General features: G+C 50.3%; 2 protein-coding genes across 2 annotated transcripts in view; both read left to right on the top strand.

Annotated features, from left to right (window-relative positions):
* Positions 1-937: 937 nt before the first annotated feature.
* ARMC5 (armadillo repeat containing 5) lies at positions 938-11,425 on the top strand. The gene is made up of 6 exons (XM_028705048.2): positions 938-1,460; positions 3,178-3,285; positions 4,953-5,793; positions 6,667-7,949; positions 9,040-9,172; positions 9,619-11,425. The coding sequence occupies exons 1-6, from the start codon at positions 1,121-1,123 to the stop codon at positions 10,409-10,411; spliced, it is 3,498 nt and encodes a 1,165-aa protein (XP_028560881.2). The 5' UTR covers positions 938-1,120; the 3' UTR covers positions 10,412-11,425.
* A 4,110-nt stretch (positions 11,426-15,535) lies between these two features.
* TGFB1I1 (transforming growth factor beta 1 induced transcript 1) overlaps positions 15,536-27,119 on the top strand; it is a 21,698-nt gene continuing 10,114 nt past the window's right edge. Inside the window, exons 1-3 of the mRNA XM_077918117.1 lie at positions 15,536-15,782; positions 24,428-24,585; positions 26,803-26,882. Coding sequence (XP_077774243.1) covers positions 15,551-15,782; positions 24,428-24,585; positions 26,803-26,882 — 470 coding nt within the window. The 5' untranslated portion in view covers positions 15,536-15,550. The remainder of the gene's footprint in view (positions 15,783-24,427; positions 24,586-26,802; positions 26,883-27,119) is intronic.

Here is a 27,119-nt window from a genome sequence, read left to right as displayed (position 1 = left end):
CTTCATCTGCCACAGCTGGAATAAAGCATGTCTCTCCCTCATTGGTCTCAACAGCCAGAGCAGGCGCTGGAATTCTCCAGCAGTTTGGGTTTGACTTTGCCCTCGATGGTGCACTCTTCCATTGTCTCCCAAGACAGACGGATGCCAACACTCATTTGCTGCTTTTGGGGGGTCACTGCATTGTTTGATTCTGCTGCTATTTTAATTTGTCACCACTATCATATTGTTATATGTGTGAGGATTTTCCGGTTATAACTTTTTATTTGCCTTTGGAGGGTGGGATATAGATTTAATAAATAAAAAAAGTAACATGATTGTAATTGGTTTTTTAAAAAATATATAAGAAGTCACCTTGGAAAGGGTAACCCTGAATATAAATATCGAAGCAACTACATTAAGTAAAGCCCCGTGACCAGAGCGGAACTTTATTCTGCGACTCTCCTCTCCCTTTGTTGTCTTCTCTTTCCCTGTCTAAATTTAAACTACTGTACACAATTCCCGGGACGGCTTTTTTTTTTTTTAACCCTCGCCTTTGACTTTCCGTCTTAAGTGTGTAAGCCATTAACTACCTAGCTGATGCAATGTTTCATCACCACACTTTAAAACTTAAATCGAACGAGCAAAAGCCACGGTGCTCCACTGCAAGCACTTAAGATAACACTTTACTATATCTGAAGCCCGGAACGACCAATCAAAACACAACTTTCGCGTATTTCTCCCCAGGAAAACAGGAAAAACTGACGGCTGCAAACGCCAAAAACGACGGGCGGCGCAGTCCGGGATACTTTCCCGTCGTGCCTTGCTCCATTCTCCCCGAGTCAACCATTTGGTGGCGCGTTGCCTTCTGGGAGTTGCAGTCTTTGCTCCCGACGTTTCCCTACACCGTCTATAGCCAGGAGGTGGGAAAGGGACTACAACTCCCGTCACGCAACGCGCCTCCCTTGGCCCGGGAGGGGGACTCGGGCTATATCTCGGGACCTATAGTCCTCGCACCCCCCCCCCCGCGCACCTTTGTCCTCATGGGGAGCGAACTACAGTTCCCGCAGAGCCGAGGGGCCCGGCCGCTCTAAGGTCTCCTCCGCCCCTCCCCCGCCCGGCTTTGCCAGGGGCTTCTCCCAAGATGGCGGCTCCCCCTCCTCCTCCTGCTGCTCCCCGGGGCGCCGGGGTCGGGGCCACCTCCCCGGGGGGCTCCCTGGGCTACTGCTTGGCCCAGCTGCAGAAGGGCGCCGAGCCGGGCCTCGGCCGGGCCCTGCTGGCCCTCAGGACGCAGCACATCAAGGAGGCCGGGGGCATCGCCCGCTTCCGGAGCCGAGGGGGCCTGGCGCCTCTCCTGGGGGTCCTGGCCGGCGCCCCTCGGCCGCGACGCACCCTGGACCTCGCCCTCAGCATCCTGGGCAACTGCTGCACCGAGGGCGCCAGCCGCACCCAGGTGCGCGAGCTGGGCGGGATCCCGCCCCTCGGTAAGTGGGGGCCCCCACTTATGGGGAGGACCAGGTACCCCCTTGGGGTAAGGGGGAGCTCGGGGGCAGTCTTGGTCCCCCCCACAACCTTTGGGGGGGGCGCCAGGTGGGATCCTAAGACCCCCAAGTCAACCCTCCAGCCCCCCTCCCAAAAATTGCCTGGGTGCCTGTGTTGCCAAGGCCCCTTGACTTGTCAAAGGATGGGGTCCCGCCCCCAGAGTTTGTAAGGATTATTGGATCCTCGCGTGGAATAATAGCTGCTTTGGCTCACTTTCTGGGCCTTTCTGCCTTCTCCAATACCTTTACTTTGGGCTGTCATGTGTGATACCCATCTCGTTAAATAAGATGATGTAGCTTGGATTTCCTTATGTTTTTGTTTTTTTAAAAATCTCTTGCTTAAAGGGCGTTAAGTGTTGGCAAGTGGAAATCACAGAGTTGCAGAACTGTTGGAAGGGCCAGCCAGCCCAAGCCCCTGCAACGCAGGAGTCACAGCTAATGTTAGGCTTTGCCCTTGGGGCTGGGGAGGGTTGAGGCCATACGTGCAGTTCTAAGGGTGATGAGCTGTCACCCTTGGTTAACCTCTACACCGGATTGACGTTGGGTGTCAGAATAGGACCCGGGATGCCAGGGTTCAAATCCCTGCTCAGCCACAAATCTCATTGGATGAACCACCCTGAGATCGGTGGGTGAAGGGTATACAAACTGAATACATACATAAATAAAATAACTTGGGCCTGTCACTCTCTGCCTCACAGGGTTGTTGTGAGGATAAAATGGGGCGGGGGGACAGCCATTTATGCCATCTTGAGCTCCTTGGAAGAAGGGTGGGATATAAATGTAATAAGAATAAAGGGCATTGGCCTGGAACATGCGCACACGTCTTGGCATCCTGAGCTACTCGAGTTGGACTTGTGACCCTTTGAATGCTGCGATGGGAGGAGATGCCTAAGCCTTTAAGGGAAGTTGCTTGAGGATGCGCAGGGACTTGTAATTTGCTTTTTGCAGCTGGCAGCGCCACCTGGCCGTTAAATGTGTAAATGCCAAAGCCTCAGTCTTTCCATCGATGGAGGACGGTGCAAAACTGCTGTCTTAAACCAATGCAAATTTGTTTAAGTTCAGTGTTTTCCTTTTGAGCTTCTACCCCGTTTGGTTCCTTCATAGGTTGTGGGGCTGTTTTAAGATGAGTGAACACATGCAAACTAGAAGTGGTTGGGTTTTTCCTTCTAGGAGAAACTAGCAACGCTCTTGGGGATTTGGGATTATATTGAGGTGCCCCCTAGCAGTAGCAAGACCTCATGTGTTTGTGTATTTGGAAAGCAATGTTTACACTGGTTGTCAAGAGAGACTACACCTTTTCATAAATCTTTAGCACTCTACAGTGTAGAGTAAGCACTGCAGTATATAGAGTGCAGAAATGTGATAGTTCCTGGTTGAGGGCTTAAGGCCTGTATTACATGGAAGGGGTGGGGGTAGAATCATGCAGAAAATGCTACCCTCTTTAAACAGCTGTTCTTACCCAACTTTTTTTAAAATAAAAAAAAGCAAAGAGAGCTAAATCTGCTGGCCTTTAAAGTGCCGCAAGACTCTTGTTGCTTTTCACTGGAACAGACTACCACAGCTATTCCCCTGAAAGTTGTTTGTGGTTTTACAGCTACATTATTCTCCATCTCTCTTCCTTCCTGCCCCCCCCCCCCCGCCACAATCTGTGGGTTTATAGTTACTATCCTGAGATCGCTTGCTGCAGAAAGCATCCAGAATCGGACGGCACGAGCCCTCGGCAACTTGGCTGTAGACACAGAAAACTGCCAGGCCATTCACGAAGCAGGTTGGAAGTGGGATGGTGCACTGGGTAGGGATGGAGGGCAGGTTTGTTCATGTGGGGCTGGGTGGGGGTCCAGTCCATATGTTATGACTTCCTGCCCCTTTGCAACAGGGGGAATGGCATCTCTTTCTGCCTGCTTTCCCGCTCCGTAATGAGGTGCTCCTCATTTCCACGTGTTAGACTGACATGAGTTTACAGTGGTGCCTTGCAAGACGAAATTAATTCGTTCCACGAGTTTTGTCGTCTTGCGATTTTTTCCGTCTTGCGAAGCACGGTGTCGGAAAAGTTTTGGAAAAGCTTCAAAAATCACCAAAGTCTTCAAAAGCCTCAAAAAAGGCTACCACACCGCGTGCTATGAGTTGCTCCTCGAAGTCAAGTCGCAACTGTATTAACGGTGTTAAGAAAAAGGAAACAAACTTGCAAGACGTTTCTGTCTTGCGAAGCAAGCCCATAGGGAAAATCGTCTTGCGAAGCAGCTCAAAAAACCAAAAACCCTTTCGTCTTGCGGGTTTTCCGTCTTGCGAGTCATTCGTCTTGCGAGGTACCACTGTATATAATTACTCATTGCCTCCATATCTTAATAACCGGAAGCTTCCTGGTGAAAACTAGCATAGTGGGGGGGGGGGAGTGCTAAGAATCTGAGCTGGAATAGCCCACTTTTATCCCAGTTATAGCCTCACTTGGTGGCCCCAGGCAAACTTCTGCACTCTCACTCTTGGCACCCGCTCTGCAATACCAGGATCATGCTGGCCTACCTTACTGAGCTGTTGTAAAGATTACAGCAATAATGTCTGTGAAGTACTCTGAGCGCTTGAAATGCACTATATAAACATGAAACTTTGTTCTCGTTATTGAAAATATTTAGTCTTCGTGTATTAGAAAATTCCCAGATAGAATGCACTGGGATTCCAGAATGAATAGGGGATCTGTGTGGAGCATTTGGTCACTTGTGGATAAACTACAAACAGGTTGTGTGTTAAATTAGGTAACATGCTAGCAGTTTTCTCTTTTAGCCTAGGTAAAATTGGTGGGGGAACGTATTTCGTGTTGGAGACTTGTTTTAATTCTCTCTGTGTATCTCTCTCCCCACCCTCGTTTATCTGGGACAGAGAACAGAGGAGGGGTGGGAATTTTGCCGTAATTTGGGTGAAATTTCTGCACAACTTTCTGTTTGGATTCAAGTGCAGACGTTCATATAAACTTCTAAAACTTAGATGCAGATGGAGGAGTTGCTTTGGAATCTGTGGCAGCCCTCTCAATAGAAAGGGATGTGACCACAGAACCCTTTTCTTTTTGCTCCCGTCTGTGGAGCTGGGGGTAAGATGGACACCCATCTCTGCTAAAAAATCACCCACGTGTTTTTCTAGTAGCCTGGAAGGGTGTGGCATATTACCTTGATAAAATTGCCTGGGAAGTGGCGACTGCCCTTTAAAGTCCTCTGCATCTGCTGCTCCCAGCACCTTCATTGCAGCAGCTGCTGAGAGTAGCAGAAAAAGATGGGGGTGGTTGTGGAGAGAGATGGTGCTGAGACTTGGCAGGCCAGTTGGAGAGGCTTGGATGTTTGCTGGCAAACCGTAGAGAAATTGTAATATATGAGACTCTATAACTTGGCTTTCTTTTTCTTCCATTCTCTCCCCCACCCCGCCACCCCAAAAAATCTCCCATTACAGGAGCAGTGCCCCCGCTGGTGCAGGTCCTCACCACCTCCCAGGACAGAGAGTGCTTGCAGAGTGTGATCAGGGCAGTGCGCTACCTGGCTGACACGCCTGTGCATCGCCTTGTGCTGGTCCAGCAGGGGGTGGTGCGCTCCATTGCCGAGCGCTTGGCTTCCTCCTTGGAGGACGCCGCCCTTGTTGCAGCTGCCGTGCGCGCCCTCCTGGAGCTGACGAAGGGCTGCAGCCGCGACTGCGCGCAGCAGCTCAGCTTGGCGGGCGGCGTGGCAACCCTCGTGGCCTTGACTAGCCACGAGAAGCGGGCGGTGCGGGAGACTGCTCTGGTGGCCCTGTCCAACCTCTGTCTGCAGGGCATGCTGAGGCCAGCTGTGGGCAACGCTGGCGGAGTGGAGGTGCTGGTGGGGGAGATCCGGCAACGCCAGAGGGCCGGGGCACCTGGCATGGCCCTCCATCCTCTGGTGAAAGCTTTGTGCCTGCTGTGCCGAGAGGCAATCAATAGAAGCCGGGTCCGAGAAGCCGGGGGGCTGGAGCTGCTGCTGTCCCTGCTGCGGGACCAGGGCCACAGCTCCTCCCACGATCGCGTGGTGGTGGCCTTCGTGGCCTTTTTCTATGATGAGGAGGCCCTGGAGGTGCTGCAGGCTGGAGGGCTTGTGCCTTTGCTGGTTGGGAGGCTGGCAGCGCTGGGCCAGTGGAGAGGCCGGAAGAAGGAAGAAGAGGAAGAGGAGGAGGACGACCTGGTAGATGAGAGGGATGCAGCTTCTTTTGACCTACCTGCAGAGGGGCGTCGTGGGGAGCAGGCCACGCCTGGAGCAGAGTCTTCCAGCTTTCAGAGCCTCAGGTAAAGAATGTCTTGAGCTAGGGGGTTGTTTTATGCAAGGGCTGAAAGAGGTGATGTCCTTTCAAAAGAGGGCTTTTTATGGTGAGCGAAGTATATATCCGGAACATGCCAGTTCTGTACCAGCAGAACAAAACAAACCCCATTTGGAATGTCTTTTGCAAATAAGTCACATCTAAATGTGTAGCATTTTCTAAATTTTTAGCAAGGCCGTGGAAAATGGAGAGAAGCAAAGGTGTCAAGATTGGGGGCTAGTGGACTGTTAGGGGTCAAAGGAGCTGGACAGGGATGTTGCCCTACTCCAACCATTGCCAGCTCTGCAGAATCACTTTTAGCTTGCTTTCAAACTTTTCTCTGCTGGAAGCGCAGGTTGGAAAACTAAACAATAGTTTTGCTTTTAAGCAGGGCTTGAGTTTCTTAGGGTTCTGTGTCCTGTGCTTGCTTTGTTCCCCAGGATTGTTGTGCTACTGAGGGTGGCTGTGGTTGCTGCCACCAGATGTTCTTTGTATTTTGCTTCCATGTCCTATTGATGCCATCATTTGGCCGTGTGGTAGCAGTAGCGGGAGCCTGCAGTGATTGATTCAAGGCTCTGGCAAGCATGTGCCACCGCACAGCTGTACGTGCAGATGCTTGCAGTATTTTGCAGCTGGCTGCCAAAAGCGGAGTCATGCGCACAACAACAGATGCCTGTAGTCCGTTTGCTGTGGGCTAGAAGCTGATACATGTACTCTTTTCCAACACTTCGCACCCGCTAATGGCTACCAACCACATGCCACATGGTCATGTGATTCCCTCCCCACTGCCTACCCCAAACTCTACAATCGCTTTTGTACTTCATCCCTTATATCTGTGCCTTTCCTTCTATCCACTCTGCAGATCCTGGCTTCTTTCTGAAGGCTACATTGCCAGCCCAGGAGACCTTTCTCCACAGTGGTCCCCCGAGACCACCCTTTCCGAACTGGATGTCCAAGGATGTGTCAGCCCCAACCAAGAGCTGCAAGATGAACCCCATGGGCCCTGCCATGCCGTATCTGGAGTAAAAACCCAGTCCCGGGCCGAATCCCCCGATTTCTTAAACTCTCCATTACTGGATTTGCCCCTTGCATGTCAGCCAAGTTCTACTGAGACCTTAAATCCAGCGGAGGGAGATGGAGCATATCCACAGCAGAGCCTGTTCCCAGTGGCATCGCCTATGTTCGACAAACCTGGAAGTCTCTGTTTGGAGGTGCCAGATTCAGAGGAGATCAAGGAGCTGGAAATGGTTGAGATGAGTAAGCAGCAGAAGGGGCTGCTGATGAAATCAGAAGAGGAAGATCTAGCCAGTCCAAAGAAAGGACTCCCTGGACAGGACGTGTTGAAGCTGCCCTGTTCATTGTCTTCAGGGGCAGCCCCAAATTCAGTGCTGACGAATCCATCAACACCAGGTGAAGATATGGAACAGTCGACCTGGGTTGCTTTGACAACGGACCAAAATGAGCCTGGGACCAGTAACTCGCACTTGGCTGCAATGGCGTTGATTCCGAGCAAGAGCGACCAAAGCCAACTGTCCCCCAGGCCCATTGCCAAATCGCCAGCCAGCGAGGAGGCCTGTCTGATCGCCCCAAAGCTGAGCGTTCAGAGCCTCTCAAGTTCTCCCGATGAGCACAGGACACCTACGTCCTGCTGGAAACGCCGTGCCAAGTTCCGGTCAACATCTGAGCAGGCGCCACCTCCTCAAGCATCACGTCCTGCTGGCGAGACTCCGTCCCCAGTGCTCTCCCTAGCCCTGCCACTCTCCCTCTCTCCACACGGGGGCGACAGAGAGCTCCATGCCCCCGAGGCCCCCGTCCTGCTGCTCCTTTCCCGCTTTTCCCAGGCTGAGGATCCCAGCCGCAGCTTGGTGACACCAGCCACCTTGCAAGGGCTGCTGCGCTACGTCACGAGAAGCCCCGTCCCCTCCTCTCGCTGCCTCCGGCTGCTGCATCGCCTCACCTGCAACCCCACTTGCCTGGAGGCCTTTGTGCGTTCCTACGGCGCTTCGCTCATCCATGCCTGGCTGATCCTTGGCGTGTCGCCTGAGCAGGTGGCGGCGGCTGTTACTGCCGAGGAAGAGGGGGAAGAGGCGGAGCCAAGAAGCCTGGATGCCGGGGAGCACGACGCCAGGAGGTTCAAGGAACTTGGTGTGTGGATTTTCTGTTATCTCTGCATTCCAGCGTAGCGGTTCTTAAACTTTCCCCCCACTAGTAAATTAAAAATTTCTGGAGATCTCAAAAGGCCACTTAATAACCCTCCCCCTTTTTTTTTTGGTCCTGTACATCAAACCACACGCACAACTCTCATTACAGTTGGCGTTTGATAGTGCCTTTCTAGTGCAATGGATGTGTTGGGAGCTTTTGAACAGAGTTCAGGGAAGTCTAATTTGGCTGATCAGAAAAATAAACCATAGAATTGTAGCGTTTGAAGGGACCACAAGGGTCTTCTAGTCCAACCCCCTGCGATGCAAGGATCTTTTTGCTCAACATAGGGCTCAAACCCACAACCCTGAGAGTCTCGTGCTCTGCCAACTGAGCTATCCCAGGGATTGAGAGTTGAGGGCGAAGTATTGATACTCCACAACCTTTCTGTGGAGCACCCAAAAGGAGACCACCAAAACGGTGGTCTACTGAGGATGATTTGAGAACCTCTGTTCTAGGATATTGAAATTCAAGCCCGCATAGTTTATTTTTTTGAGTGGTTCCTCATATTAAAGAGGAACCAGGTATTCTCATGTTGAAGATGCTGTGGTGTCTCACTTTAGTGGGCCTTTGGCTCATTGGAAAGCCAGTTGGTTTGTTACTGTGGTTCCTAGTCTGTCTTTGCCACAGGCCATGCTGTTAGCTGATGCTCAGCAGGCCTTTGCCTCTGAAGTGGTTTTCAGTGTTGGAACGTGTAAAGCGACCTTATGGTAGTGTATGAAACCACTTTCCCCCTCACCGCTGAGTAATTGAAGTCCCCTCCACCTCACCCCAGCTGACGTAGGCTGGGGTTGAGGCTTCAGATCAGAGAGAGCCTTTTTGGTTCCCACATGTTTCGCAGACATAAAATGGAGCATGAAATAAATTGTGGGAGGACCGCAGCTCTTGCGATACAGAAAAGGCTGACTGGGCAGTTGGGGGCAGGGCAGATGCCAAAAAGTGGGCTGGCTCCCTTCAGAGTTGATGCAGATGCCGCATCAAACGGAGGCGCTGTTTGTTGAACACATTTCTAACCCATTCTTCCCCTTCCCACCAGGAGAGACGCTGCTGATGAACCTTTGTGTGCAAGCGGAGTCCCCTTACGGGGTGGGTGTCCTCACCCACATGCTGCTGTCGGGCTCCGAATCTGATCAGGTGGCCTGTGCACTCGCCCTTCCACTTATCTGCAGGTAGGTCTGACATTGCTCTGTCAAACTGGTATGAAGAGAAGGGGATAAAAAGGATTTACTTCCTCACGTGGTTGCAGTTTCCTCATGTGGCTACCAAGATGGTGGTGGCCATCTTGAATGAGGAGCAGCCCCCGGGCTGGGACGGAGTGACCTCAGGGTTTTATTTAGCCCCAGATTCAGAAATTTGGGGGTGTGGACTGTGAAAATATGGGGGGAAAAGTATATTACTCCTCACCACATGAACCACAAGGCACTCAAAAGAGTGTATGAGAGATTTATTTTTGAAAGAAGCAAGAAGTGTGGAGACTGAGAAAAGAGGAAAGTGTGTGTTAATGTTGGGGGTCTGATATTTTACAATTCTCATTTTTCAGCTAATAGAAGGGGAGAGTTGGGATCTAACGAAAGGTACTGAGGGTACAAAGCGGTTTTCTCTTTGTCTCCCATAGGAAGGATTCCCTTTGCCGGAAACTTCTGCTGGACCACTCTGGCCTGCGTCTCCTGTTAGGCGCCCTGGTGCGGGACCCCGATCCCTGCCTTGTTTTCTACGCCTTGGATTCCCTCTCCCTCCTCCTGGGCTCCCAAGCCACAAGTCTTCCCTCGCCGTCCCCTCCTGCCTCCAAGAGGCCGCGCCTGGACTCCCCGCCCCCTTGCTCTTATTGCCGCTTCATGGACGAAGGCAAGGCCGACTTGTATTTCCAGCTGGACTCTGGCACCCGGGTGCCCACCGTGCGCCAGGTCATCAGCGAAGCCTCTGAGGTCTTCTGTGCCATGCTGAGCACTGGGTTTGCAGAGTCGTGCCACACCACCGTGAGGCTGGGCGGTGTGTCTCCCGAGCCCTTCCTGGCTCTCGCGCACTTCCTCCATGGCTGCCGCGGCAAACCCTGCTCGGTGCTGGGGGTTTCGGTCCCCTTCGCTTTAGCCGAAGAAATCCTCACGGTTGCTGAGCAGTATCTCCTCCCCGAGCTCCAGTCCCTGGTTGATGACGCCATGTGCCGGGACTTCCTGCGCCCCGAGACTCTAGGCCAGGTGTACTGCTTGGCTGAGCGGCAGAACCGGCCCCGCTTGCTTCGGAAATGTGCTGCTTACATTCTCCAGGACGTGGCAAGGCCCACCTGCCAAGCCGCGGTGTTGGCCAAGCTTCTCCAATCCGTTGGGAATCCTAGCAGGTTGGCTGAGGAGCTGCTCAGGGTGGTGATGGAGTCCCCGTGGGGCTCTGGTGCTGAGGTCCAGCTGGGCTGAAGGATTTACAGCTCTGTCTCCTCCTGCCCTGTTCCCCCCCCCCCCTTCTCTCTCTCACGCACACATGCACACACATAACCGCAATATTGGCTTTATAGTGGAAACCCAAGTATGATGACAGAAGGAGTGCTAGGAGAATAAATAGGGTGAGACTCAAAAGAATGGCCTCACAGCGGTCAAAGGGTCATCTTCTGGAGTGGGGAAGCATGTGGGGCAGTGATGTGGCAGTGAGCGCCCCACTTGATAGAGTGGTTGTGTGTGTAAGGTTGGTGGAGGTGACTGCATGAGGGTGGAAAAGAATGGAGGGAGGGAGGGAGAGGGCTGGGGCAGTGCTGCCACCCAAAAGACAGCATGGGGGAGGATTTAAATCAGATGTGGGGAAACTTTGGCCCTCCAGATGTTGCTGAACTACAACTCCCATCATCCTTGGCCGCTGACCACGCTTGCTGAGGGATGGTGGGCATTGTAGTTTAGCGACATGAGGGGTGCCAGAGGTTCTCCACACCTGATTAAGATGAAAGGTGGAGGAACCAGGCGTCAGATTCCGCTTGGACGCAACAATAGCCCCTTTTGAGGAGGGTTTCTGTCAAGAGCACTTAAAAATCAAAGAACAGCCAGCCTCAATGTGATCTTGGGCATGGCAGCATGTTCAAAGTGGGCAGGATCCCTTTCTTGATAGCGTATCAGCAAGGGACCCCAGATTGAAAAAGACAACATTTCTGAGAGTGCCATTCTGATGGCAGCTGCTCCTGGAATTGATCTTAGTCTTGGGAGGAGATGTTAAAAGGGCATGAATGTATAACTGAAGAAAGGTGAGCCATCTCACAGAGATTGGGGGGTGGGGCAGCAAAAGCATTGATGCCACCAAGTAGTGGAAGGAATTTGCAGGATATCAAGGTGCTTCTCTCCAGGACACGTGGAAGCACTGAGAGGAGTCTGGCCCATTTGTATAGATGGAACTATATTGCATATAAGCTATTGTACATAGAGAAATACATAGAGACATCAAAGAGATACTCGGAGCGTCTACCTGGCCTCAGCTTATTTCTGTGAGTGAACAAATGGGAGGTGACCAGCCCTTGTTGCTGCAAAATTGGCTGCGACCCAGTTTTGAGCCAGCCTTCTGCAAACAAACCAGTTGTTCCAGACCCCCACAACGAGTCTCTCACCATTAACCCCGCTCACTCTTAATGGGTGGGAGGGATTTTTCAGTGTCATCCAATGGGGGATTCTTGGCACAAGGGATGAAATATGTCTGGTCTGCACAATTGAGTTCTCTGGCCATTGAGCAAGCTCTTGAGGGGTGGGATTTACACTTGCATGCCCTGTGATGCCAATCAAGCCTCACTGAATTGAATTGTGAGGCCTCTTAGCCCCCGTTCCTCCCCTCCCCACCTCCTTTCCACGCCAAGGACAGGAAACGCCTGCTTCTAACTGCATCCAGATGGTCTGGAGAACTGGCGAAGGGGAGGGAGAAACCACTTCCTGAGAGCCTGATTACTATAGAGCCTGTTCGTCTAGGATGGGGTGGGAGGGAGCGCCTTCCCCAATGGATTCTTTCTGGGTCCCATTTTCAGTCCCATATCGTCGTTTTTGAAGGGTTGGCTGTCATCTGTTTTTCCCATGGCATTTATTGGGTGCTGGAAGCTGACCGCTAGCATACGTAACCCTGCCACTGAGGTGATGGTGTAAAATCACAGCTGGGAGATGCAGCAGAGGTACGCTGCTCCTTCCCTCTTGGGATACTGTGTGGATGATTTGAGGTTTTGTAAGGACTTCATTTTTTTTAATGTTATTTTCTGGTCATGCTCCAGTTCCTCAGCATGTGAGAAGCATTTCCTATAATTTTATCTCTATGCCAAGAAATCAGTCACCTGCTTAATTTCTGCATGATTGGTTGCTGTAGAAGGCAGAGGAGCTGGGCGTAACACTAACGGTGGCAGTCCTTGTTCATCACGCAGCCATCATGCAGTCTCAACATATTTGGTGCAGAAGCAAACCAGGCTGAGTGTTCCAGGGCTTGTTTTCCTTCCCGAATTCCTCCTGTGCCTGGCTCTTCTCTTGGCACAAGCCCGTTAGACTCGCGAGTGTTTCAACCTGGGTGGAGAGTTTTTATTATGGTGCTGAAAAAGCATTCATCTGGAAAAGCCCACACTGTGAGCAGGCCACTTTCAGGAGGGCTGAGACCATACCTTGCGAAAAAGTCTCTTGCAAAGCGTTCACTTCAAAAATGTTCCCTCTACCTTGGAAAATTCAGCAAGTCCTAAACCTTGTAAGTACAGCCCGATCCCCAAAATACTACACGGTCTGCAGTTCAAAACAACAAACCATTGCAAGGCAAAAACATGCAGGATTGTGACAGCCCATTTTAACACAACTCGTAGGGTGCTTTCAAAGTACATCAATACTCTTGTAGATTAGGATTTTTAAAATCCTATTTCAATTGGGGGCAGGGCTCAGTCTAAGTGGCTTGCCTAGGTCTGCAACTAGATGTGATGTAGAAGGTCTATCGAGAGGCAGATAAAAATCAATAGCCCTTTTGGCCTGACAAATTCCCTCGTAACTACCTAGGAAGCTTGCCTGTACCAGGTCTTGTCTATTGAATAATCTAAGAACCGGGAATGGCTTGGCGGGATCAGGCCAGTATCCCATCTTGCCCAGTGGTCAACAGGATGCCAGAGCACTGCTCTTCCTGCTGTTCTCAGCAGCTCATATTCACAGGCCTGCTGCATCTGACCTTGGAGGCACAAGCAAAGCATGTGTTCTGCTACTGACCCATGGACCGTGGGAAAAGGGGTAACCCTCCATCCTAACCATTTACCTATTGGAACAAAACTGAGGTGATATGAACCAGGGACTTCTGGGCTCTGAGCTCCCATGCCTAATCACAACTCTCGCTCTCATTAGCATATGCTGCAAACTTGCCTTTTCTCTACCCTCTTCTTAGACTTCTCCAAATGTCCCCCTCCCCCAGTCCTTAAGCCATCAAACCTTATGGGTACCCCAAAATTGTTATGGTTCAAAAGCCCACCTCCACCTAAGCTTTTAACAATCCAGCCCTGATTTAACATTCAGGTACGTTTATTACATATCGGAGTTCTCTCGCTCTCAGCAACTTTTTTTTGGCTTGCACCATTTACACCCCGTGTTTCCTCAGTCCTATAAACATCCTCTGAATTAAATAATCTCATTTGGCACAAGGTACTAGATTCCGTCCTCACACCCCCCCCCCCGCCATCACGAATAACAGCTGCAGCGTAGCCAAAACCCATTTCTGTCCAAAGACCTCATGACCTCAGCTGGACTTGGAAGTTGTACATCTCTTTCCCCGTTTTGGCACCTGGAATCTTGTGAATCCCTGGGCCTCATCAGAACTTGAAATGATACTGAAAAGTTAGTAGACCACCCTGTGTGCATGTGTAGGCGCAGTGCCAACTTGTGGGGGACCAGGTAAGCATGACACAGTGCGCACACACCAGTTGAATGGGAGTGCCCATCAATTTGGGGGGGCCCACAAAATATTTTATTGTAGGTGCTGAAGCCCCCATGGCCCTTAGGAGTTGGCTCCTATGCACACATCTATGGCCTCATCTGCACTATACATTTAAAGCAAGATCGTACCACTTTCAACCATCACAGTTTCCACCTGGGAACTGTAGTTTGTTAAGGTTGCTCAAAGTTGTGAGACCCTGTTCCCCTCTATAACTCCCAGGGGGGTGGTTTAACAGCCAATCCCTCTTCCCAGAGAACAGAGAATTGTAGTTCTCTGGGAAGAAGTGGGGTCTCCAAAAAATTCTCCGCACCCTTAACAAACAATGCACAGAGTCATACCTAGGCTCCCTTGTGCCCTTGGCAAGGAGCTGTATTGGCAGTGCCCCCCCATCCCTTGTGCCCTTTGCAAGGACATGTGCCCAGTGGCCCAGGAGGAGTGAGCAAATGGGTGGCTGGGCTCCTAGCCACTCGGAGCCAGAGAGGAGAGGTGTAATTTTTGCTCCTCCTGGGCCTGAACCTCAATCTTGGCCCTCCAGATGTTCTTGGCCTACAACTCCCATGATCCCTAGCTAGCAGGACCAGTGGGCAGGGATGATGGGAATTGTAGTCTCAAAACATATGGAGGGCCGAGTTTGAGGAAGCCTGGCCTAAACCCTTAATGAGGAGCAACCTAGCTAACCTTAGGCATGCCCCTGACTACACTTCCCATGATTCTGTGGGGGAAGACATGACTATTTTAAAGTGATACGATACTGCTTTAAATGTACAGTGCAGACTGTGCGTTGAGACAGAAAGAGAGAATACGCATGTTATACATGCTTAGCTGCCAGGCTTTCTTCCCAGTGCTCAAAATCCAATTGATAACTTTTCTCCGAAGTTCACACCTTTTCCTGTTCTTACTGTTTTACTCCATAATATCCATGCCGCACGGGGTTCTGCATAAGCCTCATCTCATTCCGCTCCCTAAAAGAGGCTAGCTGACAGGAGCAATAGGCTGGACCTCTTCAGAAGGAGTCTCCTAAATGGCCAAGCAGCTCTGCTAGCTTTGAGCAGCTGCCACCCCACACCTTTGCCCCAAACACATCAGCCGAGCTGGTCCAAGATGTTCTGCCGCCTGAGGCACAGCGGCAAAAGCTCCCCTCAAAAGCCAAGGGGGTAAAGCAAAGTATCCCAAGGCCAGGTAAGTCATTTTAGCCCATGAGGCTGGAAACCACAGGAGCTCAGGTAAAAATATAAAGTCAGTTAGCTTAAAAAGTTACTGCCTCTTCTTTACCACGTCCAAAATTGGCGGCCTTGCTGTCTCTGCCAGAAGCCCTTAGCAACTGCCTCCCCTCACTAGGCCTTACTTCCCTTTCCCAGACGGTGCCTATATTCTCTTCTCTTCCACCCCCAGGCTCCCACCCTGCGCTTCTAGCCCGCTTTTAACTTTCCTGCAAGAGAATCCAGCCCCCCACCCCCCTGCTCAAAAGACAAGACCCCTCAGAAATGGAACCCAGGTGTCCTAGCTGGGAGATCAGGAGGCGATTTCTATGGGCTGCTTGCTTTATTACCCTGTAACCCTCCCCCCGCGCGTCCTATAGGGTGGGATGGGGGGATCGAGTGTTTGGGGGGCAAGTTCCAGCGCGGTGCCCCCCCCCCCGCCGCGCGATGCGCTGTGGGGCGAGGGGGGGGGGCGTCTCCATCCTTCCTGCCCGAGCCTCGGATCCCCTTTGCCATAAATGGTCACCGCCGCGGCAGCGGCGGCAGCAGCAGCGGCGCGGCAGTCGAGCGGGGCTGCGCTCCGGGAAGGCGCGTCACTGGGGCGGGGGCCGCCCAGCAGCCAGCCACCGGCCCCGGAGTCCGGGACCCAGCCCGCGCCCGCCCGGGATGGACGATCTGGGTAAGGAGAGCCGAGAGGGAGCTCCGTCCGCCCCCCCCCCAACCCGACGACCCCATCTCCCTCCTCCCTCCTCGCGCTCTTTCGCGCATTCCTTTTCTTTCCTCCTTCTCTCTTTCTCCTTCTCTTCCGCGCTTCCTCTTGTCTTTCTCCGTGACAGTTTTTTTTCTTCTCGCACGCAGTCTGGCAGCAGTTCTTGACCCAAACCGATCTCCTTGCTTCCCATGTTGTCTGTCTGCCTGCCTGTCGAATTGCCCTCCTCCTCTTTTTCTTCCTTCCTTTCTTCTTTTCACTGACCACTGACTACTCTCGTTGAGGGTTTGGGTGGTTTTTTGTGCGCGATCCCCTCCTTCATTCATCTTGCCATATTTCCCTTCGACGCTCCTTTTGCCTGACTTTTTTTTACTGTCCCCTTTTGTCCAACTCTCCCTCCTCCCGCCACTTCTTTTCATACTCCTGCTACTGTGGGAAACACCCTTTGTGCCAGATGCTGTACACCCCCCCCCCCGGCAATGGATTCTTTGTGCTGTGCTGTTTTTGCAATAACTTTCTTTCACTCTTTACAAAAAAAAAAGAAATGAAATCCCCCGTTGGCTGTTCCTCGCATTCTGCGGGCCCTTTCACACATTACGTGAGAACAAACCCTGGTTTAACCGCTGAAATGACGGATTGCCCATTCTGGGCTTTCCTGATGGAAGAGTGTGTGTACTTGTGTCTGATACACGTGTTTGCAGGCACACAAATTCCTATTGCCGCCTGTGGCCTTCATTTAACATTTTCAAGTGTGCAAAAGTAATGTGTGAATTGGCACTTTATTCCTTGTGCCTGCTTTCACTCTCCCCCCCCCCCCCATTTCTTTCTCTGACACCTCCTTGTGCTGGTCTTCCTCCACCCTGGCTCCTTTCATCCCTTGCCACTCCTATTATCTCCCTCTTTCCCCTGAATGCCCCTCCCTGTCTCTCTCCCCATATCCTTGTAGCTGGCAGGGCGGGTGTCGAGGGTGGGGTGGGGGAAGAGGCTGCGTTTCCTCAGCCCTTCCCATCCGGAGAAGGAATGTATTTCTCAGCGTATTCCTGTGGCTTTGCGGAATAGCTGAACAGCGGCTCGACGCCAGGGGAGAACAAGGGTGCTTTGCAGTCCTCTCTTAACTTCTCCAGCACCCCGCTGACATTGCCTGCAGCTGCCTCAGCTAGGCAGGAAAATGGGGGGGGGGGGCTCCTCTGCACCCCAGCATTCCTGGGAGAAAAGAGTTGCAGCAGAGAACCCAGAAATCTGAGGTCCTCATCCACTCCCTTTACTTCAAACTAGATCAAAGTCAAGGGCCACATCTGCATTATACATTTAAAGCAGGATTTTGACACTTAAAACAGTCATTGTTCCCTCCCATGAGGAATCCTGGAAACTGTAGTTTGTTTAGGGTGCTGGAGGTTGTTAGGAGAGCCCCTATTCCCTGCACAGAGTGGGAACTGTCAGAGGGGTGCAGCAATCAATCCTTTCCCCCCAGGGAACTCTGGGAATTGTAATGTGGGGGGAATAGAGGGGTCTCCTAGCTGCTCTCTGCATCCTTAACAAACTACAGTTCCCAGGAATCTCTGGAGAACGCTATGGCTGGTTAAAGTGGAACCATAATGCTTTAAATGTGTGGAGACAAGTGTGGATGTAACGGACAGGGGTTTCCAGACTGTCCACAACCACTTGAAAATAGTGGCAGACTGCTTAATGATATTTCTGTCTGTTGCTGCAATTTTAATGTGCTGTGCTAATTGCTGCATGGTTTCTAATTGCATTTCGAATTGCTTTTATTTCCCATTTTGTATTTTATTGTTCTACAACTTGAATCCCACAGAATACAATCCCACAGAATACAACCCCACAGAATACCAAATACAATAGGACCATACAATATAAAAAGAAGCAATAAGAAAAATTAAAATCCAACATCGATATTCAGTGCACTGCACCCGCTGTTCCTGGCTGCTGCTCGTGCTGTTCTTGACAGACACGCAGTGGATTATCTGAGCAACATTAATGGATGACTGGTGGCCTGTGGACCACAGTTTGGGAACCTCTGGCCTAGGGCCCAAGAGTCAGGGCCCGCCCAAGATGCTTTGCTCCCTGGCACTGCCCCACGGCGTTCCCCATAAAGTAGCTGACCAGGCTGGTGGCTGAATCTACCACTGGTGTGTGGGGCAGGTCCCTCCACTTTTCCTGAGGCCTGCAGGGTAGCATAGGGAGCAGGTGGCTGGCCTTCGGTGTAAGACTCACACCTCTGCCTAACACTTTGCAGTTGCTTCCTGTTTACGAGAAACATCCGCCTGAAGTTGCTGCCTCATTCTGCCTAATGGCAGGACCGGCTCTTCTCAGAAGTGCCCGCTGTGGGTTCCCCGTCTTGCCTCCAGTTTCCTCACAATGCTGGGAACAGAAACTCCCCACAGATATGTGGTGGACAGGCAAGGGAACACCTCTTCCCCTTAGTGTGTTAAAACACACACCTCCTCGGACCCAGGAACTCTGGCTGCCACCCAGCCGCCATCTTCTTTTATAATCCCTCTCCCAGTTGGTTTATTTTCAAGGGGCAGATGCAAATCTGTGGAGCAATTCATCCTCCAGTTGCCGCTCAGCAGCCAACTGATAGGAAAGCCAGGGTGAGAGAGCTCATCCCAGGGCAGTTTCGCTCTCTTGTGTGGGCTGAAGAAGATCATATAACACGGATTGGCCGCACTTAAACTGTTGACTTTGGAATTATGCGCAAGGGGGTGTTGTACAAAGACTGCTCAAAGAAGCGATGGACCCCTGTGTTTTTCAGGGAGCACTTGTGAGGAAGAGGGGGAGAGTTATTTCCTAATCTCTACCCCTCCCATTACAAGGAGGTCATGTCCGGTTTTGGGTGCCGGTTTCCTGTTGCAGAAGCAGGTCTGATTCAGGTGGGAAGTAGCCCACCAGGAAGTTCTCCTAAGGCAGCCGTGGCAGCTCTCCAGGCGGCCTTGGGCCTATGATAGTCTTTCAGGCCTGGCCTACCTCGCAGGATTGTCCTGCCACTTAAATGCTTGAAGCTTCTTGCAGGAAGGGTGGATAAAACATGCAAGGAACAAAGAAACCGAAATAAACAGCAGCTGTGCGCATTAGTGGACAGACTCCTTGTCTGTGTGTGTTTAGATTTTTCAGCTTCAAGCACAGAAACGTCTTTCTTGTGGATTAATCAGTAGTGAGCGCTGAGAAGTGATGGTCCTCTTTGATTCCATCTGCTGGCTCCGGGGTGAAGCATCAGTGCTCCGAGGGAGGTTATGGCTGCGTGTCGGCTCTTCCCCCTCTCCTCCCCGCCCTGCTCCCAGTCCCCATGTCTCTTATCCTCCCCTCTTGTATGTTACATTCCTGTGTCTCTCCCTCTGTGGTTTGCTTCTAAGCTTTAGACACATTTCTGCGCTGTGACATCAGCCAGAGAGGGGCGGGAGGCAAAGTTGAGAGAGTGAGAGGAAGAAAGGAAGGAAGGAAAGAAGGAAGGAAGGGAGAGAGAGAGAGATTCCCCCCTTCCCCTTATTCTATGCTCGCACACTCCAGCAACAGGCTGGAATAACAGCTAAAGATCCACTCTTTCTAATTATGTTCTCCAAATCCCTCTCCTTCTGACACCCCCTCCTCTTTTTGGCCTGAGGTGACCTCTGGAAGAAGAGGCAGGCTTGAGCCAGCTTACTGGGTGAATTTATTGGAGATTTGGTGAAGGGAGCAAGAGGGCTGTGTGTCAGGGGCAAGGGGTAGGAGGGGATGGGTGGTGATAATAATAATAATAATAATAATAATAATAATAATAATAATAATGATGTGACTGTCTCTGCACGGGGAAGGAACTGAATGCAGCCTCAGATCCACTAGACTAGACAATCCATAGCAGAATTGCTGGATCCTCTTGGGAGATTTTCTGGCTTCAAAAGGATCTGTGTGTTCTGCTCCAAATGTGCATTAAAATGGATGGTTAGGGACACAGAAAAAAGGATGCTGAAAGATGGAGAACCAGCGCAGATCTGGGAAAAGACCCATTGGAGGGGGGATCAATTATTATGGAGGTTTATTTCACACCACAAAGGCCTGGGTTTTAAGAGGACTTCTGAATGGCTGTTCCAGAAATGCTGGCTGTCCCTCCAATGGGAGAGCATGGCTTGGAAGGGATCCATTATAATTATAGCCTGTGTGGTCAAAAGAGCATGCTGGCTGGGAGGGATCAGGAATCCACAGGGTCAGATTAGAAGGGATCCCTGGGAGCCAGTTGCTTGGGGCTTTGAGGCAAAGAATCTGGCCGGAAGATGTGTGTGTTGTGCGTCCAGGAATACATTTGGGTTGCACGTGTGAATTTAATTATGAAACCGGGGCATTTAATTAAATGGGAACATTGCAATAATTAGGAATGTTAAAAGGAAAAAAGAAGATTTGGCCAGCAATAATACAGACTGTCCTGACTTGGTGGTTTTGTAATAACATTTGCTGCTTTGTTGTTGTCGGCCCAAGTGCTGCTAACATTTATTCTGTAGCATCAGCAGTGTGCACTGGAGTCTAGGCTGGACCCAGGAGTGGTACAGTCCCTGCCTTAGAGCCAATGTATTAAAGCAAATGGACTGGGCGAATGCAGTGGCGTAGCGTGGGTTGTCAGCACCCGGGGCAAGGCAAGTAATTTGCGCCCCCTAACCCGTGGATTTGCGCCCCCTAACCCGTGGATTTGCGCCCCCTAACCTGTGGATTTGCCCTAACCCCAGATGTTGCGCCCGGTGCGGCCGGCCCCCCTTGCACCCCCCACGCTACGCCACTGGGCGAATGGGATGGAGGGGACTTCATGGAGGGGACCTCCACAGGCTTCAGACTACAACTGCCATTAGGTTGCGGGTGGCGAGGGGCACCTTGTCAATATCTTTATTATTCCAGGACTGCGGACTGGCGTTGGGTGCACTTGAGAACCATGTCGGCGTCTTGTTTATATAGACGCTGGCTCCTGGCATCTTGGGACAAGCTGGCTGAGACCAGGAGGATGAACAGACTTCTTGTCCCAGATGCACATCTGATCTGCCGCAGATGGTCTGTTGGGTTTAGGGAACTCAAAAAGGCCTCTGTGGTGGACATCTCACTCTGGGTGGGAAAATTTCAGAGAGGGGGTCTTTTGTACAAAAGAGCGATTGTGGGGGAAGGCCGAGCAACTTTGCCTGCAGTTGAAACGGAAAGTTTAAGTCTCTGCGGGCAAGAAGACTTGATGGAAAGCAACAAACTTGTAAGCCCATGCAGGGAGAATTCAATGCTGAGGTCAAAATTTCCTGGGCTTGTCCCAAGAACGTGGTTTAAATTCTAAGGCTTTGACCCTGTGAGGAAGGCTCTGAGCATGTGCAAGAAAAATACATCCCTTCAGTTCTGAACAATACATCAGCTCCGGCCTACCTCACAAAATTGTTGTGATTCTTAATCTCAGGGTTGTGGGTTCAAGCCCCGTGTTGGGTAAAAACCCCCCTGTATTTGGTGAGGGCCCTCATACTGCCCATCAGTCTCTCTCCCTGCAGATTAATAATAATAAATACAGTGTAATCCAGGCATAGGCAAACTCGGCCCTCCAGATGTTTTGGGACTACAACTCCCATCATCCCTAGCTAGCAGTACCAGTAGTCAGGGATGATGGGAGTTGTAGTCCCAAAACATCTGGAGGGCCGAGTTTGCCTATGCCTGGTATAATCCCTGGGTTCTTTAGTGGTTGTTGTCGGGGGAACTGTTTGAACCAGGATGCTTTGAGTTCTTTGGGATGAATGAGGACTAGCGACTTTAGCCTTATAGGCACTGGCTACTTCAGAACCTTAGCTGGGTTCCTTTTCTTTATGTCAATCAGAACTGGAGGGCTGGAGAAAAGAAAATGACCAATCTGCTTTGTGTTGCTTCATGAGAAGGCCTCTCTGTGTGCTTTATTACACACACAAAAAGCACAAAAATAAATAATTGGATCTCAGAGCATAGGATGGTTCTGGGGGGAAGTCAACCACATTTTAATCTCATTGAAATTAATGGGTTTTGATTAAGTTCCACTAGTTTTAGTGAGACAGGCTGCAATCTTAACCATGTCTAAAGGTAAAGGGACCACTGACCATTAGGTCCAGTCATGACCAACTCTGGGGTTGCGGTTCTCATCTCGCTTTATTGGCCGAAGGAGCCGGCGTACAGCTTCCGGGTCATGTGGCCAGCAAGATTAAGCCGCTTCTGGAGAACCAGAGCAGCGCACTCAGAAATAAATCCCCATGGATTCAATGGGGCTTGCTCCCATGTAAGTGGCGTTAGAATTCCTCTGGATTCTGCCTAGGCTCTGAAGGCGCATGACGTGCCCACTTTGCTCAAGCAAAGCAGCTCTGGGTCTGATCAATGCCTGGCTATGGGAGCTTGCCTGGCAATTCTGCATAGGCCACTCTAAGCTTTGTGGAGTCAATGACTCATAAACAAACAGGCATTTCTTTCGGATCTGTCATCCAGCCCACTCCTCATATCTTCTCTGAAGTTTGCTGGGATGTGACACTATCTGAGTGCGCAAATCCTGCTGATTCGTACCAGGGAGAATGCTAAACTTCCTGAGAAAGCACAGTATTCCTTCCGGTGAGGAATGCGGTTGCAAGAGGGAAAGGAACAAAGTTCAGAGTGCATGCTTTGGATGGTTTGATCCTCAGCATCTCTAGTTAGGGCTCCTTAAAACCCTGGAGAGCTGCTGTCAGTCAGTGTCAACAGTATTGAGGTAGATGGACCAATGGTCTCACTCTGCGTAAGCTTCCTGTTGTGGGCATAGCCTAGGCTGGATCCTATTGATCTGTTGTTGGTTGGTTGCCTTTCTCTTTTAATAAAATGCTTTAGGAGTTGCGCACTCCTCCTCTCTTGTGCAGGAGTCCACCTTGATATCTAGATTAAAAGGGGAAAAAACCAGGGCAAACAGTGTCAAGTCTATCCTCTTGCTGTAAGACTATCCTTCCCCATCAATATATGCAGAGAGGGCATTGGACTGTGGCAAGTATAGAACCAGTCAAGATGGGATTATAAGGGGATCATGTCCCTTAGGAACAATCAGGGCCAATATATAAAAAGGACGCAATAGATGGTTGCTTAAATAATGTAAAATCAGGCCATGCTTTCTTTTTAGTATTAAACACAAGGAAAAACCAGCTACTGACTTGCTTGCTTGTGTTTCTGAGATAGCAGGCCTGGCTGAGGGGTGGCCTTGCCGTTTATTTTGGGGTCTTGCAGCCTAACTTTAGCATTCTCCTTGCACATTCAGCTGCTGGAAGAGGAGAAAACCAGAGACTTCTGTCTCTCCCCAGATTTTACTAAAAGAGGGTCATTCTAGGGGGAACTTTCCTTGGTGTTTGTGTGGAGGGAAGGTTCAGATTGCGTCGAAAGGACTGGTTGCAGTCCTCGGCATTATTACCATTCCAGAAGACGCTTGTGGCTACCTGTGGCTACCGAGGCCTCTGAGCACCAATTGTGTGGAATCACAACTGGGGAGAGTTGCTATCAGGCCTTGCTTGCAAACTTCCCATTGCCATCTGGCTGGCCACTGTGAGAACAAGATGGTTGAATAAATAGTATGGACAAGGGAGGAATTCAGTTCAGTTTGCAGGGAACCTACCTAATTCACACTTCCCAAAACTGCATACGAATCAAAACACAGCCATTCTTTGAAATTTGCACTGCTCCAAATTTTGCAATGGAGCTCTCCAGCCAAGTCATGGGTGCAAAACTCCATATATTTAGGAGGTGCTTCAAAATGAATATATGAGTGAAAATCATGTGCAATATATTGGGGAGAATTGGTCTGCCAAAAAATGTGTCTTTTTGGGCAAAATTGCATTCGAAAACTAGGAGAAAATTGCACTAAATGCTGGTGAATTTTCGTGAGGATTAAAAACAAAAACAAAAAAATCCCCGCAAACTGATGAAGAAATGTGGGGAACTAAACTTAAGAATGGAAAACTGAGAAACTGAAAGAAACTATAACGGTTATGTTTGCGCTGTGGGTTAAACCACAGAGCCTAGGACTTGCCGATCAGAAGGTCGGCGGTTCGAATTCCTGCGATGGGGTGAGCTCCCGTTGCTCGGTCCCTGCTCCTGCCAACTTAGCAGTTCGAAAGCATGTCAAAGTGCAAGTAGATAAATAGATACCACTCCGGCAGAAAGGTAAACGGTGTTTTTGTGTGCTGCTCTGGTTCGCCAGAAGCGGCTTAGTCATGCTGGCCACATGACCTGGAAGCTGTACGCCGGCTCCCTTGGCCAATAAAGCGAGATGAGCGCCGCAACCCCAGAGTCGGCCACGACTGGACCTAATGGTCAGGGGTCCCTTTACCTTTACCTTTTCTAAATGAGCCTTTGGAGAGATCTAGCAGGGCTCCTCTAAAGTCCTTATATTGGGGGTGGGGTGGGCAGTGACATTGCTAAGAATGAGGATTCTTGTCTTTTCTGCTTAGTGAGCTGGAATTGGTAGTGATCCTCTCCCCTCTTGCCCCTTCCTCTCCCCTATTCTGTCCTTCATGTTTACATCAAAGCCTCCCCAGGTCTCCCCATATTCCTAGAATGCCCCCTTCCTGACTTCCTGTCTGCCCTTTCCTGCTATTCCCCCCATTCTCAACCTGCCTCATCTCTTTCTGTACTAGATGCTCTCCTGGCTGATCTGGAGACGACAACCTCCCATATATCCAAACGCCCGGTCCTGCTCACCGACTCCGGAGGAGCCCACCCCAACGGGCTGAGCCAAGACGGGACCCCAGACCCCAAGCCAACTCCTCCACCATACAACAACCCTCAGCAGCAGGTAAGCACTTGGGGAGGTTAAGCAGGGGGCAGGGGAGCTCTGTGGGGCAACAGACCTTAGCTCAGGGAGTGGCTCCCTCTCATTAGTATCAGTGCTTAACCATAACTTGTTTGAAGGGAGGTGAAAGGTATTATGGGAGGAAAGGAAACAAGCTGACAGGCATTGCCATTGAGTTATGTATGTAGTTGCTGCTTTGGGAATACATTTTGTACCTCGGAAGTTAAATGGAATCCGTTCCGGAAGTCCGTTCGACTTCTAAAACGTTTGGAAACCAAGGCGCAGCTTCCGATTGGCTGCAGGAAGCTCCTGCAGCCAATCGGAAGCTGTGGAGTCCACGTTGGATGGTTTGGGTTCCAAAGAAAGTTCGCAAACTGGAACACTCACTTCTGGGTTTGCGGCATTCGGGAGCCAAAACATTCAAGTCGCAAGGCGTTAGACTTCCGAGGTATGACTGTAAACACTCTTGTGTGTTTTTTTTAAGGAACAGAACATCTGTCCATAAAACTAATGATCAATTATTTGAATGATGCCTTGCCATAGTAAATCCTGCTCAAAGAAAAATGATATAATTCACTAAAGCTCCAAAATATAACAAACTTTTAATGCTCAAAAAAAGTTGATGAGAACATTTCACTGAGAAATATACAATAAAAGTAAGCATTAATTAATTAATCTTATCTAGAGGAGCCCAGGGTGGCAAATGACCAAGGATAAAAAATAAAAGTTTCTTAAAACAGATGCAGTCTGGGAAAAATCTTAAGTCAAAAGGCTTTGCTAAAAGAGGAAGGTCTTCAGTAGGCACCAAAGAGATATCAGAGTTTGTGCTTGTTTGATATTCACGGGGAGGGAATTCTAAAAGGAAAGGTGCTACAAAAAGGATTACTGAATTCTTACATCCTGAGGAACTGAACTCCTGATTAAGTGGTATCTGCAAGAGCGCAGTGGCTGATTGGGTGAGATGTTGATAGCGGGGGTGTCTGATTGCTGGCTGTGGTAGTGGCCTAGTGGTCACAACTACCCTACTGAAAAGCTTCTTTGGGGAGGAGCTGAGTTAGTGACGCTGTTAATTCCCAGCCAATCAGCACTGTGCACAGCCGCAAACACACAGCTCCAGTCGTCGTCCCCCCCCCCCGAGCTCCATCATTGTTTGTACTTAATGGTAAATTATAATTAATGGCTTTCCATGATCACACCTTTCTGGTCTGTTTGTCTTCTGGGCTCCTGCTGGGAGGAAACAAGCCATGATCTCTGGCTTAGCATTACCAGGGGTCAATGTTTATTTCTCTCTTGGCAAACCAGTCACACTTCATTCTTAGCTTACCGATATCTGTTTCAGATGTACTGCTAAGCCAGGGATCGTGGTTTGCTTCCTCTGTGTACCATCACGGTAAACCATTAACTATGGTTTATTTACTGTGATATGAGAACTATGGTTTATTTACTGTGACGTAAGGGAACTCAAGCATGGCTTTGCCACAGGAATGGGGAACCCTTTTCAGATTGAGGGCCACATTTCCTCCTGGGTCACATTCCAGGAGCTGCATGACAGGGACAAAAATGGACAGAGGAAACAAATGCAAATTTTTACCTGTGTACAATAGGCAAGTTTTTCCAACGCTCCTGCACTTATCCGTTGAAAAAAGCAAGAGGCAAGATCAAAGTTCAAGGACACATTCCAGCCAGGCAAAACCACCCACGGAGGGTACACATTAGGGCTGGTCATAGGTGGGACTTGGGGCGAGGGGTGTGGCCAAAGAGGAGCCTGGATAGAGTCCCAGGGACCACACAGAGGGAGGCCTGCATTTGGTCCACAGGCCTGAGACTCCTCACTCCTGGTTTACCAGAATGTGTGACCTGGACCAGTATGTCTAAACAAAATGTGCACTTCTGCAGTGAGCTCACCACCCGAATGATGTACAGCTGTACGTATGACTTGAGGCAGGCTTTACTCCCCAAATACTTCCTTTGTTCCACTGATCAAGATTTTGCAAGTTTCAGGAACAGGATAAGAACCCAGATGAGCAGCGCTCCCTTTTCCTTGCTGCTTCCAACACTCTAGAAAGAAAAAAAAGCTGTCCATCTCTAGACGGTTCGCTTTTGCACATGGATTATTCAGAGGCTTAATGTTCATCTAGTTAGTCTGTGTCTGTCCAGCACAGCAAGATGCAAACTCTTTCCTCTGCTTTTACAACCTCCATCTCCACCTTTTAATCTCAGGCTGGGACCACAGCCATGCCGGTAGACCCATTCCCAGCATCAACCATGCAGGGCGGAAGTGACAAGGAACACCTGTACAGGTAAATAGTGGGTTGTTTTGTGGGGCCTCTCTGCATGCACACGAGAGAGGGCTCATGTCCCTAATGTTACCTTGGCTGTGTTTAGCGGAACAATTTCTCCCATTTCCTCAGCCGTTTACCCCAAATATGGTGAAAGCATGACTTTTAAATGCAAGGAAGGGAAAGAGTCTGGTGAGGTGGTTATGAGAGGGGCAGGAGAACAAAGATGTGGGGGTGTGGGACCAGGGAGATAAGCTG

The sequence above is a fragment of the Podarcis muralis genome, chromosome 13, assembly GCF_964188315.1.
Source record: "Podarcis muralis chromosome 13, rPodMur119.hap1.1, whole genome shotgun sequence".
Classification (NCBI taxonomy): Eukaryota; Metazoa; Chordata; class Lepidosauria; order Squamata; family Lacertidae; genus Podarcis; species Podarcis muralis.
Note: the sequence above shows the minus strand (reverse complement) of the source record. Positions and strands in the feature narration are given on the sequence as shown.